A 14,084-nucleotide genomic window follows, 5' to 3' on the forward strand; every position below is an offset into this window, starting at 1 on the left:
TAGATAGTAATTGCAAGCACTGGAATGTGTGCCTCTTTCAGATTGGTGCCTACATAAAACACTGAAAGTGATGGTTGGATAAATACAGAGAAAAATGTTAACCTGAGACAGGAGTGTTGATTCCTGAGCAGCAGGTGCAAAGCAGATGACTGAAGGGAGGAGGCAGAAAAGAAGAGGGAGGGAAGGGTCGCCCTGAGGGGAGGGAAGGGATCTTGCTGGCACAGATGGGGAGATTTGATCTGGTACTATCTGCAAGAGCTGTGCTGACACCTGAGACAGAAGGTGACATTGAGATTTCACAAGGGTTGGACAGGTGTGCGAACACTAGTCAGTATATTCGTATTCAGGGACACAACGTTCTTCATCCCTTACCTTTCTGTTCAAATCAGCTAGAAAAAAGGAGCAAAAAGGAGTGGGGAAAAAAAGAATGGCTTTCTAAATAGAGGTAATCTGAGGGGATTTTTTTTTTAATGAATTAATTGTGTGGAATCAGATGAAAATACCTATTTCTCTCCCCCAATTTCTGGCCACTTTGAGAGACACTTTGCCAGCCCTCTCCTTAGCATGCTTATGATTCTAGTAAAATCGATCTCTCTCAGGTTCCCATGACTTTCTGATAACTAAGTCTCCTGCTTTTTCTGTTTCCCCTGCTCGGCTTCCCCCACCTCCTCATCACGGTTAAGTTTCTCCTGGTCTATCACCTGTTTTAGATGGTTTGCTGTTTGTTTAGCTCTGTTTTTTGTTTTGTGTTTTAATTTTCTCCTACTCCCTCAGTTCATCCTGCATAGTTAATTCCCCAGTCACCACCCTCAGTGCCTACATATAAAGTCCCAACACTCTGGCCCTGTTATTCCAGGTTCTACCCTGAGTTTCTAGACTTGCCTCCCACCGCTGTTACCCCCAACAATGCTGCTCTTCTGTAGTTGCACAGTCCACTCACTCCCTGTCCCCAAACAAGCTTTGGAATTCCCTAGTTCCATTCATTCATCCTGGTGAGAAGTAAATGGCCTGCCGTGAGCAAGGCATGAAGCTAAGGAGTGCAGACACGCGCAGCACATGAAGGTCGTAGTGTATGGGGGAGGTCATGGGCCATGAGTTCAAAAGACACGAGTGCAAATCCTGTCGCCAATGCTTTCTGGTTATGTGACTTATGCAAATTGCTTAACCTCTTGGTTCCTCAATTTTCTTATCTGTAATTGGGTGTAACTCACTTCTGAGTGAGGTTCATTATTATAATAATTAAATGCTGTAAAACACCGAGCAGACTGCCAGGAAAATAGTAAGTACTCAAAAATTGGCAGTTCCCTTCTTAACACCACTTCAGTTCTCAAAGAACTTATAATTTTCTAGCAGATGTGACATTATAAGTGATGTGAATAGCGTAAACAAGAAGACTAGGAGTTCAGAAAAGACAGAGCACAGAAAAATAAGTGGGCTGATCTTAAAAGATAGACTATCAAGAAAAGACTGGGTAAGAGCTTCCTACAAATCCAAATAATACAACTAAAGGTACAATCATAGAAAAGACCAAGAAGGGAAAGCTCTTACCATCTTTGGATCTTTATTTAAAGTCTCTATCTTGGTGGAGCCTTCCTTGCCACCTTACTTAAAATTGCATCCCTCTGCATTCCCATCACTCCAATGCCCCTATCCCACTTTATATTTTTCCATTTAATTCCCCACCATATCACATATTTATTCACCTTGTCTATTGTCTGTGTTCTCCAAAGAATGTAATCTCCACAAAGACAGGGCTGTGTGTGTGTGTGTGTGTGTGTGTGTGTGTGTGTGTGTGTTTACTGCTGTGTTCCCATTACCTAACGGAGTAGATACACCAGGGAGTATGTTCAACTCTCTGGATCGGGGTTATGTGATGTGGAAGTGCAGGAGGTTCTAGAAGATAGGAGAATTAATCTGACATAGGTTGAAGACAAATTTGAGAGATGGGAAGACAAGATAAGACTCTATTGTGGTAGTCCAGGAACCAGGTGAAGAAAGCCTACACTAGGTGGTAGTTATAGAAATAAATAGGAAAGGACAGCCAACATTCCAGCAGAGTTACCTAAACATGATTATTTCAACATCAATAAAGGCTGGAGAAACATATTATAGTCACAGGCAGGAAAGCTAGGCAGCCATCCAAGAGAATGAAGTAAATGCATGTTTTTTAAATGTACTGATAGGCAAAAATAACTAATTGCAAAGAGAACATATAGTGTGATTCCATTTGTGTAAATATGTACATAAATATATGTATGTTGATACATGAAATTTATCTGAAATATACATACCAGACTGTTAACATGTGCTCAATGGCATTAGGGAAGGTATCCACTGGTTTATACTATTCTATCACACAATTCTGTGCTATGTGGTTCCTTTTCTGTAAGCATGTATTATTTTATATTAAAATATTTTTAAATAGATAATTTACATCAAGTTTAATGTTTCATAAAAGAAATATCAAGAATATACTTCTAACCATCACCATTATTTTAAATGTCATTTAAAATCTCTTTTCACAAAATACGTAAGCATTAAAATGTGAGAACAGACGAGATCGGGTGCATTCAGAGTGGTAAGGCCATAGACCTAAAATGTGAGACCAGTTTGCATTTTAACTAATAATCTGACCCTTAATTCAAGAACAGTAATGAGGCAAATGAATTTGGAGAGACGTGATCCAAAACCAGAGACCCTCTCATTCAAGAATGAAGCCACTGTCGTGTTCTAGTTTATCAAAGAGTCAGAAAGCATTTCCTAATTAATGAGTAATGAAGATATTAATAATCCACACCTGGAAAAGTAGTCTCCTAGGAAAGGTTTAAAGTTTAAAATGATGGGTGTTTTGCACACAGACACACACAAATTCATTTCATAGTTTATAAGCCATTGAAAAATATGGTTGTGATAACAGCCATTGATAGAAATGAAACTAATAATCTGGTGTTAAAACCATGTTGCTTTGAAGAAGGTTTTCATAGTTCCTTTTTAAAAAATGATTTTTGAAAGACAGAGTCCAAGTTTTCTATTTCAAAATAAGACTTTATATGTTATTGTTTAAGAATGAAGAACATGACTCTTTGAAGCAGTTTATAGATACTACTTACATCTTAACTTTATTATTATTTTTGACTCAGGTGCCAGTTCATCAGATTCTGACAGTGAAAATTTAGCTTTCAAATCAAAACCTGGAGCTATGCCACAGTAAGTACCTATGATTCTTTTAATATAAGTTATATAGCAAAGAATGTTAGCAGAATTGTTGGGGTATGAAGATACATGTGTTTTGCTCTGAAGGAAGAGGTCAACTGATGTTAATCAAATATAAATACCTGAACCACAATTTTTAACTTATGAATTTGAACTTGAAGTCTGCATTTCATTATTGATATGCCAAAATCTAACCATATAAATGTTAATTTCAAAGACAACCATTTATAAATATATAAAAAGAATGGTCACGTTGAGAGAAAATTCATGTGAAAATGTAAATGAGGATCAATTTGTTTATACAAATTGGGAAATATCTTATTAGGCCAGAAAGAGGTTTCTATTTGGATAAAGTCTACTTCCAGTTAGATGTTGTCATGAAAATCCATCAAAGTGTAGTTCTTCCTACAAAGACATGGGTGATTAGTAAAATGTTAATATCTTAATATTTTGCAAAAGTCAAATAAAACCTGATAGATTTTATGGAAAACTCTATAAATATTGAGACTGTGATAATAAATTTCTTTGATATGCTACATAGTATATACGTAACAATTATATCCATTCAGTATCAATTAATCACCAAATATTAATGCTATAGGGACCATAATAAAATCACATATGTACTCTTCCGCCTTTCATTTTAGTGAAGTTGCATGAATTGCTTGAGATTACACAGCCAGCAACTTAGCAAAACTGGGCCTAGAAACCAACTCTTCTTAACCTTTCTCTACACCTTACTTTTATGCACTAAGAAAAGACAAAAATTCCAAGACACTCTCAACAAAATAAGAAACCAGAATAAAGAACAGCTGCTAGACTTAAAATAGACAGCCCGAACTTTGAATTAAATATAGAACCCCAACCCTAAAGATTTCAAATATCTGCTTACTGCTAAAGATTGGACTTTTTCTAAGTATTTTCCTTTAGGATTTTTAAGTTCAGTACTTGAGGTTCTCTGATAATAGCTGCGTTACACACAGTGACTTTTATTCTACCTATGTGTTTACTTCGCTAATATCTATTCGGTCCATTCTATGCATGTACTGACTAGAGCTATTCTGACTGTTCCCGTTTCTGGAGCACTTATAGTTGAAGTGGATTAAGTACACAAAAAGAAATGGGGCTGTTCTGTGGAAATGTTTTAAAGAATAATTCCTGCTTTAAAAAAAAAAAAATTCTGACTGAACACGTGCCTCCCTATTTTCCAGAGCTCAAAAGAAAACAACTTCTGTTTCCCTGACAATAGGATCATCATCTCCAAAGACCGGAGTGACCACAGCTGTGATTCAGCCATTATCTGTTCCTGTTCAACAGGTAAGTGTGTCTTGGACCAGCACCCATAACGAGTCAAGCTCATTAGCAAACTTCTTGGTTTAAAGAATATAGCTTTCAGTTCAACTAGTCCACACCCTTGGAATCGTTTCCAAGTGGAAACACTACTGGGAGAAAAGAAAATGGTCAGTGAAGTTCTTCATTTTAATCCACTAAAAAGAATCTTTAATGGAAGCCACACCACGAGTTAGTCAAAATCTGTATTTCCCTTCGGAACTTCGCTAATAGCCAACGATCTGATAAAAAGCTGTCTGTTTTAGCTATTGACTGTTTGACTGTTCTCCCCCATATGTGCTTCCTTCCGTTTAGCCACATATATTAGCTCATTGCAACAAATGAGAAGACAAGAGAAGTACACATACCAACAAAAGTTTTCTCATCCTCTAAGCGCTAAACAGATAAAAAGAAAAAAACAGTTCAAGAAAGACACACATGCATCTAAATATGTAAATGCTATAATGATGTAAACAGTACATTTTAAAATGGTTTAAATGTGGTTGGAACACTGAATGGAAAGTAATATACCCCACTTGTATCGTTGGGAGAATGAAGTGCTCAGAGAAATTCCATTGCTTTATTGTATGTTGGCAAGGTGACATGAAGGTTAAGGCTCTGGATTCATCCTGCCTCGGTTTGAATCCCAGCTCCACCACCTACGAACTAAGAGACCTTGAGCAAGTGATATAACTTCTCGGTGCCTACTTTTCTTTATCTGTAAAATGAAAATAATAATACCATCTGTCTCACAGGATTGTCATGAGGATTCAGTGAGTTAATCTCCAATGTAACACTTAGAATAGTGCCTGGCACAGACTAAATACTATGTAAGTGTTCATACGTTCTTTGGACATAAAAAGACAGTGAAAAGTAAGACCCAGGTCTCCTGAATAACAAGCCTAGAACAAGTCTTACAAGGATAATGAATAAGTCCCATTACCATCCGTGCATCTCTATAACTCTGCCAACATCTTCGATGATGTCATGTGGAAAATTTAGACACATTGTATCAGATTATCATCATCTTAGGTTAAAAAACTAGTAATCGCTGATATAGAAGTGAATAATAAATCCAGACTGTTTGAAAATAAAAGACTGTACACAGAGAAATATTGTCCATTCACTACTCTGAAATCCGTATCTTTCTCCAGACATGAATGCCTTTCAGTAAACATTACAGCCCCTTCATTTTTTGCACATCAAGAAAAAAAGAATATATTCCTTTTTTTCTTCATTTCCTATATGCCTATATCAAAAAAGAATACAAATTAAAAATAAGGTAGGTAGATGTTTGGTAATTTACCTTCCACTGCTCACAACTTGTGCATTTTATTCAGGGAATCCAAACTATATTTTAAAGATAAAATATGATGTCTGGGAGAGCTTTTAAAAATACCCCTGTGGAAGTCCCTCCCACACGAATCCATTTGGTGATAACATTTAAAAGCTCATGAATCCCTAAGGAACCGGGGGACTTTTACCTTGTATGTGCTTTTGAACAGAGACGAGTAACAGATGTGAAATAAGGAAGCAGACAACGTCTGTGCTGTAAGAATAGATCAGCAAAATGATATATGGAGATACTTTCATTCACTCGTTTCATCCATGTGGAGTGATCTTAATAATGAAAGGTTTCTTTCGCCCATCTTTTCAGCAATGTATATATTTGGAATTTGATCCATGTGTCTCTGCTTTTCCAGGTTCACAGTCCAACCTCGTATCTCTGCAGACCTGATGGAACCACTTCTGCCTACTTTCCTCCTGTTTTTACAAAGGTCTGACATCTGCTGGTCTCATTTTCTGTATTTGCTTTGGTGCTTAAATTCCGTTTGGCTTCGTGTAGTAGTCTTTAAAAATTAAAACAAACAGATCGGTAGGCTGACTATCATGATTACCTTTGGGACTAAGTAGATATTTATTGAACAGTTGCTATGTGACTATAATCTTGTGTCGGGTCTGAGAAATGTGGGTGTGGTCAGTGACCTGCTAGAGCTCTAAATAGAGTGGGAAAGCCAAGATAGGTAGGGAAAAAAGTGACAAAATTCTGAGTAGGTAATTGCTTGGGAGAACTGGCAGGTTTTATAGAAAAAAAATTTTTTTTGTTTTAAATGACTGATTTTCAATTTGTTCTAAGTTGGTATTTTGCATGGCCATGCTAAATGAAATTCATTTCATTGGTCAACTGCTGAAATTAGGAATGGTTCCATTTGGCACTTCTTCTACCCACCTCCCTTTCTTTGGAGAGAATTATAAAACTTATTGAAAGACATTTAAAATCACAAATTGGGGAGGGGTTACCACTTTGTGAGGGGTGTAAATGTCTATTACATTGTTTTGTAAACCTGAAACCAAAATTTAAAAAAAAGTCAAAAATAAATCAAGATGTGTACCATGATTATGGACTGTAAAGAAGTCGTGACTCCTAGATTAATCTATAAATTGAATGCAAGTATACTAAAATTCCAACAGTTTTCTTGATTTTATTAATTTCTTTGATATTGAACTTTGCAATTTGACTCTAAAAGTCTAGTGGAAGAAAAACATGGCTAAGAACAGCGGGGAGACTCTGGAAGAAAAAAAATAAGGTGGTTTTAGGGAAGGGGTGGGATGTGTCCTCTGAGATACCAAGACTTTCTAAAGGTGTAGCATTAGGATAGTATCGAGCTGGCACAAGGCTAGACCAATTGACAAGTAATCAGCATAGAGTCTACAGATTCTCCAGTTCCCACAGAAACCTACAGACCACTGGGTAGAAGAATGAGGTTTTCAGCAGAGATGAAAAATATCAGACTCCTAACTCACGTGTTTTCACAAAAATTAATTCCAAGTAAACTAAAGACAAATATGATAAGCAAATCTATAAAACTTCTGCGAGGCAGTAGAAAGAGGGCATCTTAATGATGTTCATGTAGGAATTAATTTTTTCCTAAGCCAGCCTGTATCCAGCTTTAGTAAAGATCTTTTCATAAACAGAGGACTCAGGGAACAAATTATAATAGCTGACAACCCCTTTGAAAGTCCCATCCTGGATAACCCCCCCCCCAAAAAAAAAAAAAAAGTCATGTGAAAGCCTCCCCAAATCAGTGTCACTGTAATGGCCAATGAAGTTGTCCTTTGATGCTTAAAACAGTAAACGTTTGCAGAGAGGTGGACACTTCATGTTTACATGTAGTTTGAAAGATTTTCACAAGCAGTTTCTCGAGACCATGGCCAGAAAGTCTGTGTTACTGGATGTAGTATTGTCCAGGACGCAGTTGATTTTGGGGGTGCCCAATGCGTCTCTTGGTTTAAGCAAATAAAGTCCTTCCTGGTGACATCAGGGGAGGAAAAGAGGATGTAAGATTTTGCTTTCCCTCCCCACAGGGCTTCAGCACAGTGGCCTGGCATGTAGAAATGTTACAGAATTCCTCCTGGGCACCAGGAGAAATTCTCAAACACGAGACACAAAACCGTGTTTCATCCACTGCAATCCAGCTCCTAAAATGAAGACATTCTATTAGTGGTGATTCCCCCTTCTCCAAAAGAAAACTATGCAGCATTCTATGTAGCTTAATAAAAAGTAATGTAAAACAAAATTCTACATTTTTACTGAAGTTGATTTTTAAAAGTCTCAACTGTTGAATGACAGGAAGCCCAGAGCATGCCTCACTGGGCATCACCAGCCCCTCCGCTTTCTGTGTCTGGACTGTGGAACATCTGTTTTCTGCAGGGTTGTGCCCTTCTTTGCTTGCATCTGCTTTTCTTTCCCTTTCCCCTTTTCCCTTTTGGGCAGCTTCTCTCCGTGCTTCACAGGGTCCTTTGTGGGCCTGAGCTATGGTTACCGGAGGGGCAGGTTTAGAAAATAAATCTGCCCATCTCTGTAACTCAGGCGAGCCTTTGCTTTCTCAGCTTTAGCATCTTCCTTGGCCTTTCTCTTGGGCATGATGGTTGACAGTGGGTGGTAGGTGGGCTCTGCCAGTCCGAGGGGCATTTCCATCTATTTTCTCGTGCTATTCTGGGAAAGATTCCCAAGTTTCACAGCTGGTCAGAGACAGACCAGTGCTTCTACCTGCGGACTTAGCTGGGGCAGCAGAGCTGGTGTGGACTGTAGGGGGTTGGACACACAGGCCAGGAGAACAACTAGCTAATGTGGCATTCCTTCCCTAACAGTTTGACCCCGCTAAGGGATTGCAATATCACGTGGATTTGATGTATGCCAAGAGATACCCTTAGATGGACACTAAAACACCTAGGGATGCCAAATCCTACCCTGAATGGATGATCCAGATTGCCAAATGCCACCTCTAATGGTTGGCTGTCTCCTACAGCACTTTTATGTTCCTGCAGGTTCTCCTGATGGCTAACTGTGTTTAGCTATGGCTTTTGCCAAGATAAAAAAATTTGCCGCTCGAGGAGCCAAATTGTAATCTTGGAATAACTATGAAGTTTTGAGTGCCTAAAATCTTTGGCATGTACCTGTTTCCTGCATTGCTGACTTTCTAACATTTGAACAAAACATGTAATTCTAGGAATAAATCAGACTCCTTTGGTGCCTGTAAGCTCACACATGAAAATATTTGTGTACCGCTTGTAATCTACCGTGAATGGCTTCCTGGACAAGCCTGGAGGCGTTTAATAATTAATCCACACAAGCCAGGCCCCATGAGCGACGCTTTTCCTGCTCTGACCCATTAATTTGGCTTTCTGGACCCAATCATAAAGTAAAAGTCAATTTAAAACCAGACGCTTTCTATATTTAAGAATAAGGAAGGAGAAAGAAGGTGGTCAGAAGTAGCTAATTACCTTAACATTTTTACTTGATGACATTCTTAACCACCAGAGTCCTACCAAATGCCTTCGCAGACTTCACACATCACGTTAGAATTTTAGAGTTCTGCCAACATCATCAACTTTCAGAATTTCCACAGAGCTTTAGCACCAAAGGCCATTTGCTGCAGGATTTGTTTTTCCCAGCACAGCCTTGTTATCTTTTCAGATAATGAAAACACAACAACACAAACAAACCAAGAAAACAAAGAAACACATACTTCCTAATGTGAATTTGTTTGCTTTTGATCTAGCTAGAGACGAATTACTTTACCATAGTTGAATTGTTTTAAGAGTTCCGCATTTTTAAGAGTTCTGCATAACCTATATCAGATCCAATACTCAAGCTCAGAAGTTTAAACAGTCAAAAAGTGTAATAAGTAGGCCTTCTTGCTAAATAATCCAGGAGGAGGAAGGAAGGGAAGGATGGATATGTAAGGGAACTATTAATCTTTTGATGTTTAAAGACAACTATAAAAGCTGTACCCCTTTGCATCTATGAAGCCAAATTAATTTCTAATTGGTTGGATTGTAAAAATTTATTGGTCTGGTGTTGGAGCGGGTGGGGGGCAACAAGGGTACTAATAGCAAGGGAAGAGGAAATGAAGTTCAAGAAGGGAGACATGCTGCATGTTTTGTTATTTTACTCAGAACCTTAAAACGAGAAAATACTAAAACCCCTTATCTTAATAAACTTGACATAGGTGGTGGGGGAGTACATGAAAATGTTGGTGCAAGTGAAAACAAATGTACATCTTTTTGCTCTCTTTCCCTGTCTGGTTTTCATTGGAATCAACATTCGTATGGTGTGTAATTGTTTTAAGAAGTTTGCGGTCCACCAGCTTACTCTTAAATGTAGATAAAGAAAGGGAACAGTTGTTACCATAAAATTCCATAAGTACAAGAATCAATACATTTGCAGACAGGCCCAAAATTTCTACAGGCCCTTGGTAAACCTTACTAATTTCATTGCATGGAGATTATGAAAAGCTGATGATCAATGGATTTAAAAGTGTTTATCCTGACCTGAGGTAGTGGTAATTTTTTTATGATGCAGGTTTGGCATCTTTTTTTTTCTCTAAAACTTGGAAGTTTTATTCTCTGTTGTGAAATGGTGTAAGAACACACCAAAGTCTGATGGACAGTGTTTTCCTTGAATTTCAGGAACTGCAAAACTTAGCAGCATCAGAAGGCCAAGTGGTGGTTCTGGAGTGCAGGGTCCGGGGAGCGCCCCCATTGCAAGTCAAGTGGTTCCGGCAAGGCAGTGAAATCCAGGACTCTCCAGACTTCAGAATTCTACAGAAAAGTAAGGAGAGGCCCATTCTCCCAATCCAACCATGTCTTCTCTCAAGCTTTAGAAAATCCAAGAAGGGTTTAGTCATTCAAATGAATTTATTTCTATCTGCAAAGAGAAGTGAGACGAGATAACCTGCACATATGTGGGGTTGAGTAAATTAAAGCTGGGCTGCTCCCCTGTGGAGCCCTTTGAAACTCTAATGAAAATTATATATTCTTTCTTCAGAAAAAGAAATGCACATATACGTTTGAACTCAAAGTTGGGCAAATGATTTTAGGAGGCTCGCGAGCCACCTATAAGACCTATGATTGGCGGTTTAGGTTGTTACTGGAACTTGAGTTTCTATATTTATAGGAATATAAATTGATCTATCACTTTATCTTTTTGGTATTGTGGAGTTTGTCTACAACATTTCTGCAGACATGTTCTAGATAAGATAATAGAAAAAGTTAGGTAGGTTTATTATTAATGGAACCGATTCTAATACTCTGTTTTTATTTACTTTTTTCTCATATGGCAAACAGAACCTAGATCTACAACTGAACCTGGTAAGAAGCTTTTTCCTTTTCTTTTTTTTTTTTTTTTTTTTTGGTAATGTATCTTTGGGGTTTTAATTCAATAGTTCTTTGTTTCTGTTTCAAAGCCATAAGCAGAACAATGTTTTTGCAGTTCCCTGGAAATGTGAAACCTCCTTAAAGACAATATCTTCTTTATCACGGGGTCTGTACACTGCATTTTACATCAACTTCTTTATTAGTAAAACATTAAGTTCCATTCAGACAAGGAGGTCAACCTCAGTGACTTACGGCTTTTTAAAATATAGTCTTTTATACTCAGAAAGCAAACCAAGCTAATGATGAAAAAACATCCTCCTAAAATTCCAGTAGAAAAGAACAATCTGCTGCATACTTTTACTGACCAAAACCCACTAACAGCTAGACTCCCCAGCGTAGAAATGTGTCTCACGTGAAAGCAGCTCAGAAATATAAGCAACATTGACCACCAGGCATTTCTCATTTATGTGCCCTAAGCCATAAAATTTTACTATCCCACAAGCATGAAGAAAGTCATCTTGCCCTAGGATCTCACTTAATTACCAGGTTTTTTGACCTCATCAGAGTGCTGTGTTATCCAGAAGCATTGGGTCCAACTGTTTTCCTGCTTCAGACTTCTTGTATGTTTATGACTACTCAGGGACTGAAATGACGTATATAAAGGAAACAGGATTTTTTTTGTCTATTTCATAGTACGTCCTCCTTGGGACCACTGTCTTTTGTATTTTTCTCATCATCAAAGTCACCCGTTTCACTTGGTGCCAAAGTGTAGACAGACAGATGTGTGTCTCTGCTTCAGCATCAAGCAGATCCTGCCATATGTGTCCCCTCAGAGCCATGACCTTGCTCTCTCCCTTCTTTGGAACTTGAGGGTTCTCTGTGGGATACTGCAGGTCACCTTATTGCAGTCAGTCCTGAATCTTTCACATCTAAGTATTGGGTCATTAAAAGCAGAGGGCGGTCCTGTTAGCATCCAAAGCTTAAGGGATGCTGAGTTGCATCCTTAGGGAACAGCTGGAATTAATCTACTGCCTTCTTGTCATGAGTTACAACTAGAGCATGTCACCCTACTTAATGTGTCAGTCACCACATCAAATACTGTAATCATTTTCCAAACCATGGAAATATACAACTTCATATTTTGTCTGTGATATGTCTTTGTATAAAATTGCATAATGCTAGTTCCCTGATACTTGAAACTTCTGAGACTCCATCTGCTGCAAGAGCTAATATGGAAATCCTGTAGGGAATTAGGGCATATCTTTTGCATTTACTATTTTCTATACATACATACAGATACACATAATTACATACATAAAGGAGGAAAGAAAAAGAAAAATAGCAACCAAATACCCTTTTATCTGCTAGAAAGTTTATATGAGCAAATCTATAGAGCAATTTATGTCTTCTGATGCTGTATATAAAAATAAAATTAAAACCTTGGGCCAAAAATTCTAAAAGCAGTACTACTGGAATGGATTATGACTGTTTTTGATGTTGCAGTTTTGGATTCTGTGTGAATTCATGCAACTTTTTTTTCATCATCTTATTATTCATTGTCCTCACCTACAGAGGTGATGATGATTCATGAAATGTCTCCCGTGATCTATGGTATGTTGGAAAATCATAAACTGATCACCGCAAAATTCAAAACACTGATTAGAAACTGCATAGCTTAGTTTTTGAGTGTGTACATCTTTGAAAGTTGTAAACACTCAATATACTGGCAAAGAAGAAATAAATTTGGGTAAGGAGGGAGAATACAAACATCTCCTGCATGTCCCCTTACCTCACACCACATCTACTCCTGTTTCAGTTATGGTTTGCTGTTTTGCTGCTAGAGTATAGTTTTGATTATGAAGTATTTAATATAATTAACCCTCAGCCACTTCATTAAATAATGTGACCTCTAGAACTTACTTAATTGCCTTTTGGTGTAATGTGGCAAAATCATGAAGAAAAGATACGGAAAATCTTCCTTTGAAACCACATATCCTAGCATTGTATAAGAAAGTTTCCCCTCTTTTATGTCTATGGAATTTTCTTTTCCCTTTCGTTAGATCTGAAAGCATTTAAGAAAACAGACTCCTTTATTCCAACCACAAAAATAGCATTTGCTGAAAACAAATATTTCTTGGAAGAGTAATATTTTAAGCAAATCTGTCAATAAAAAACAAAAAACATATACTATATTCAGGAGCTATTCAAAACAAAATACAACTAGTTTTCCCTGACCTTTGATGACTTCTCCATGACACTATTATATTTACCACAACATTATTAGAATGGCTCCTTTCACTTTTGTAGTGGAGCATTAAAGTGCTATGCTTCAGGAAACCTACCACTGGCATGTGGCATTAAATCCATGATCATAACTTTTAAACAAAAACTTTAAACACCTGAATGACTATTCAAGTGACTGCCTATGTGAGTTGTTATGCGTAAGAACTTCAGAACAAGCAAATGTTGAAACCTATTTGTATTTAAACAATGTTTTGACATGCCTGACAAAACTAGGTATGATTATGATTCTTTTACTTGTAGCCAGTGTTTTCCTCATATTAACCTTGAATTTGACCACTGACATTGTAAGGGATAAAAGCAAAATATGTTTTGAACTGTTTTCTTTAGTGATCTGATTGACTATTAGATCCAGTAGACCACTGAACTATTCAACTATGTAAAATATATGTAGGAACCAGCTTTCCTGATAGTTGTTGTTTAGCCACTGTTACATGGGAAGGAGAAAAATAGACATGACTACAATACATCTGAGGCAAGAGATAAATTTTATAGGACTAGGCCAGTGATGTTTTCCAAATGCTAAAACATAAATAGCCTTTGAAATTCAGGAACATATTTAAGCATTTGGATTTTATTAC

The 14,084-nt window shown here is 37.5% G+C and overlaps 1 protein-coding gene across 7 annotated transcripts in view; it reads left to right on the forward strand.

The window, feature by feature from the left end:
* PALLD (palladin, cytoskeletal associated protein) overlaps positions 1 to 14,084 on the forward strand; it is a 371,546-nt gene that overhangs the window by 162,588 nt on the left and 194,874 nt on the right. For all 7 annotated transcript variants that reach the window (XM_019731447.2, XM_019731449.2, XM_019731450.2 and 4 more), the window contains 5 exons: positions 3,141 to 3,207; positions 4,425 to 4,530; positions 6,246 to 6,320; positions 10,516 to 10,657; positions 11,173 to 11,196. In XM_019731447.2, coding sequence (XP_019587006.2) covers positions 3,141 to 3,207; positions 4,425 to 4,530; positions 6,246 to 6,320; positions 10,516 to 10,657; positions 11,173 to 11,196 — 414 coding nt within the window. The remainder of the gene's footprint in view (positions 1 to 3,140; positions 3,208 to 4,424; positions 4,531 to 6,245; positions 6,321 to 10,515; positions 10,658 to 11,172; positions 11,197 to 14,084) is intronic.

The sequence above is a fragment of the Rhinolophus sinicus genome, linkage group LG07 (genome assembly GCF_036562045.2).
Source record: "Rhinolophus sinicus isolate RSC01 linkage group LG07, ASM3656204v1, whole genome shotgun sequence".
Lineage (NCBI taxonomy): Eukaryota > Metazoa > Chordata > Mammalia > Chiroptera > Rhinolophidae > Rhinolophus > Rhinolophus sinicus.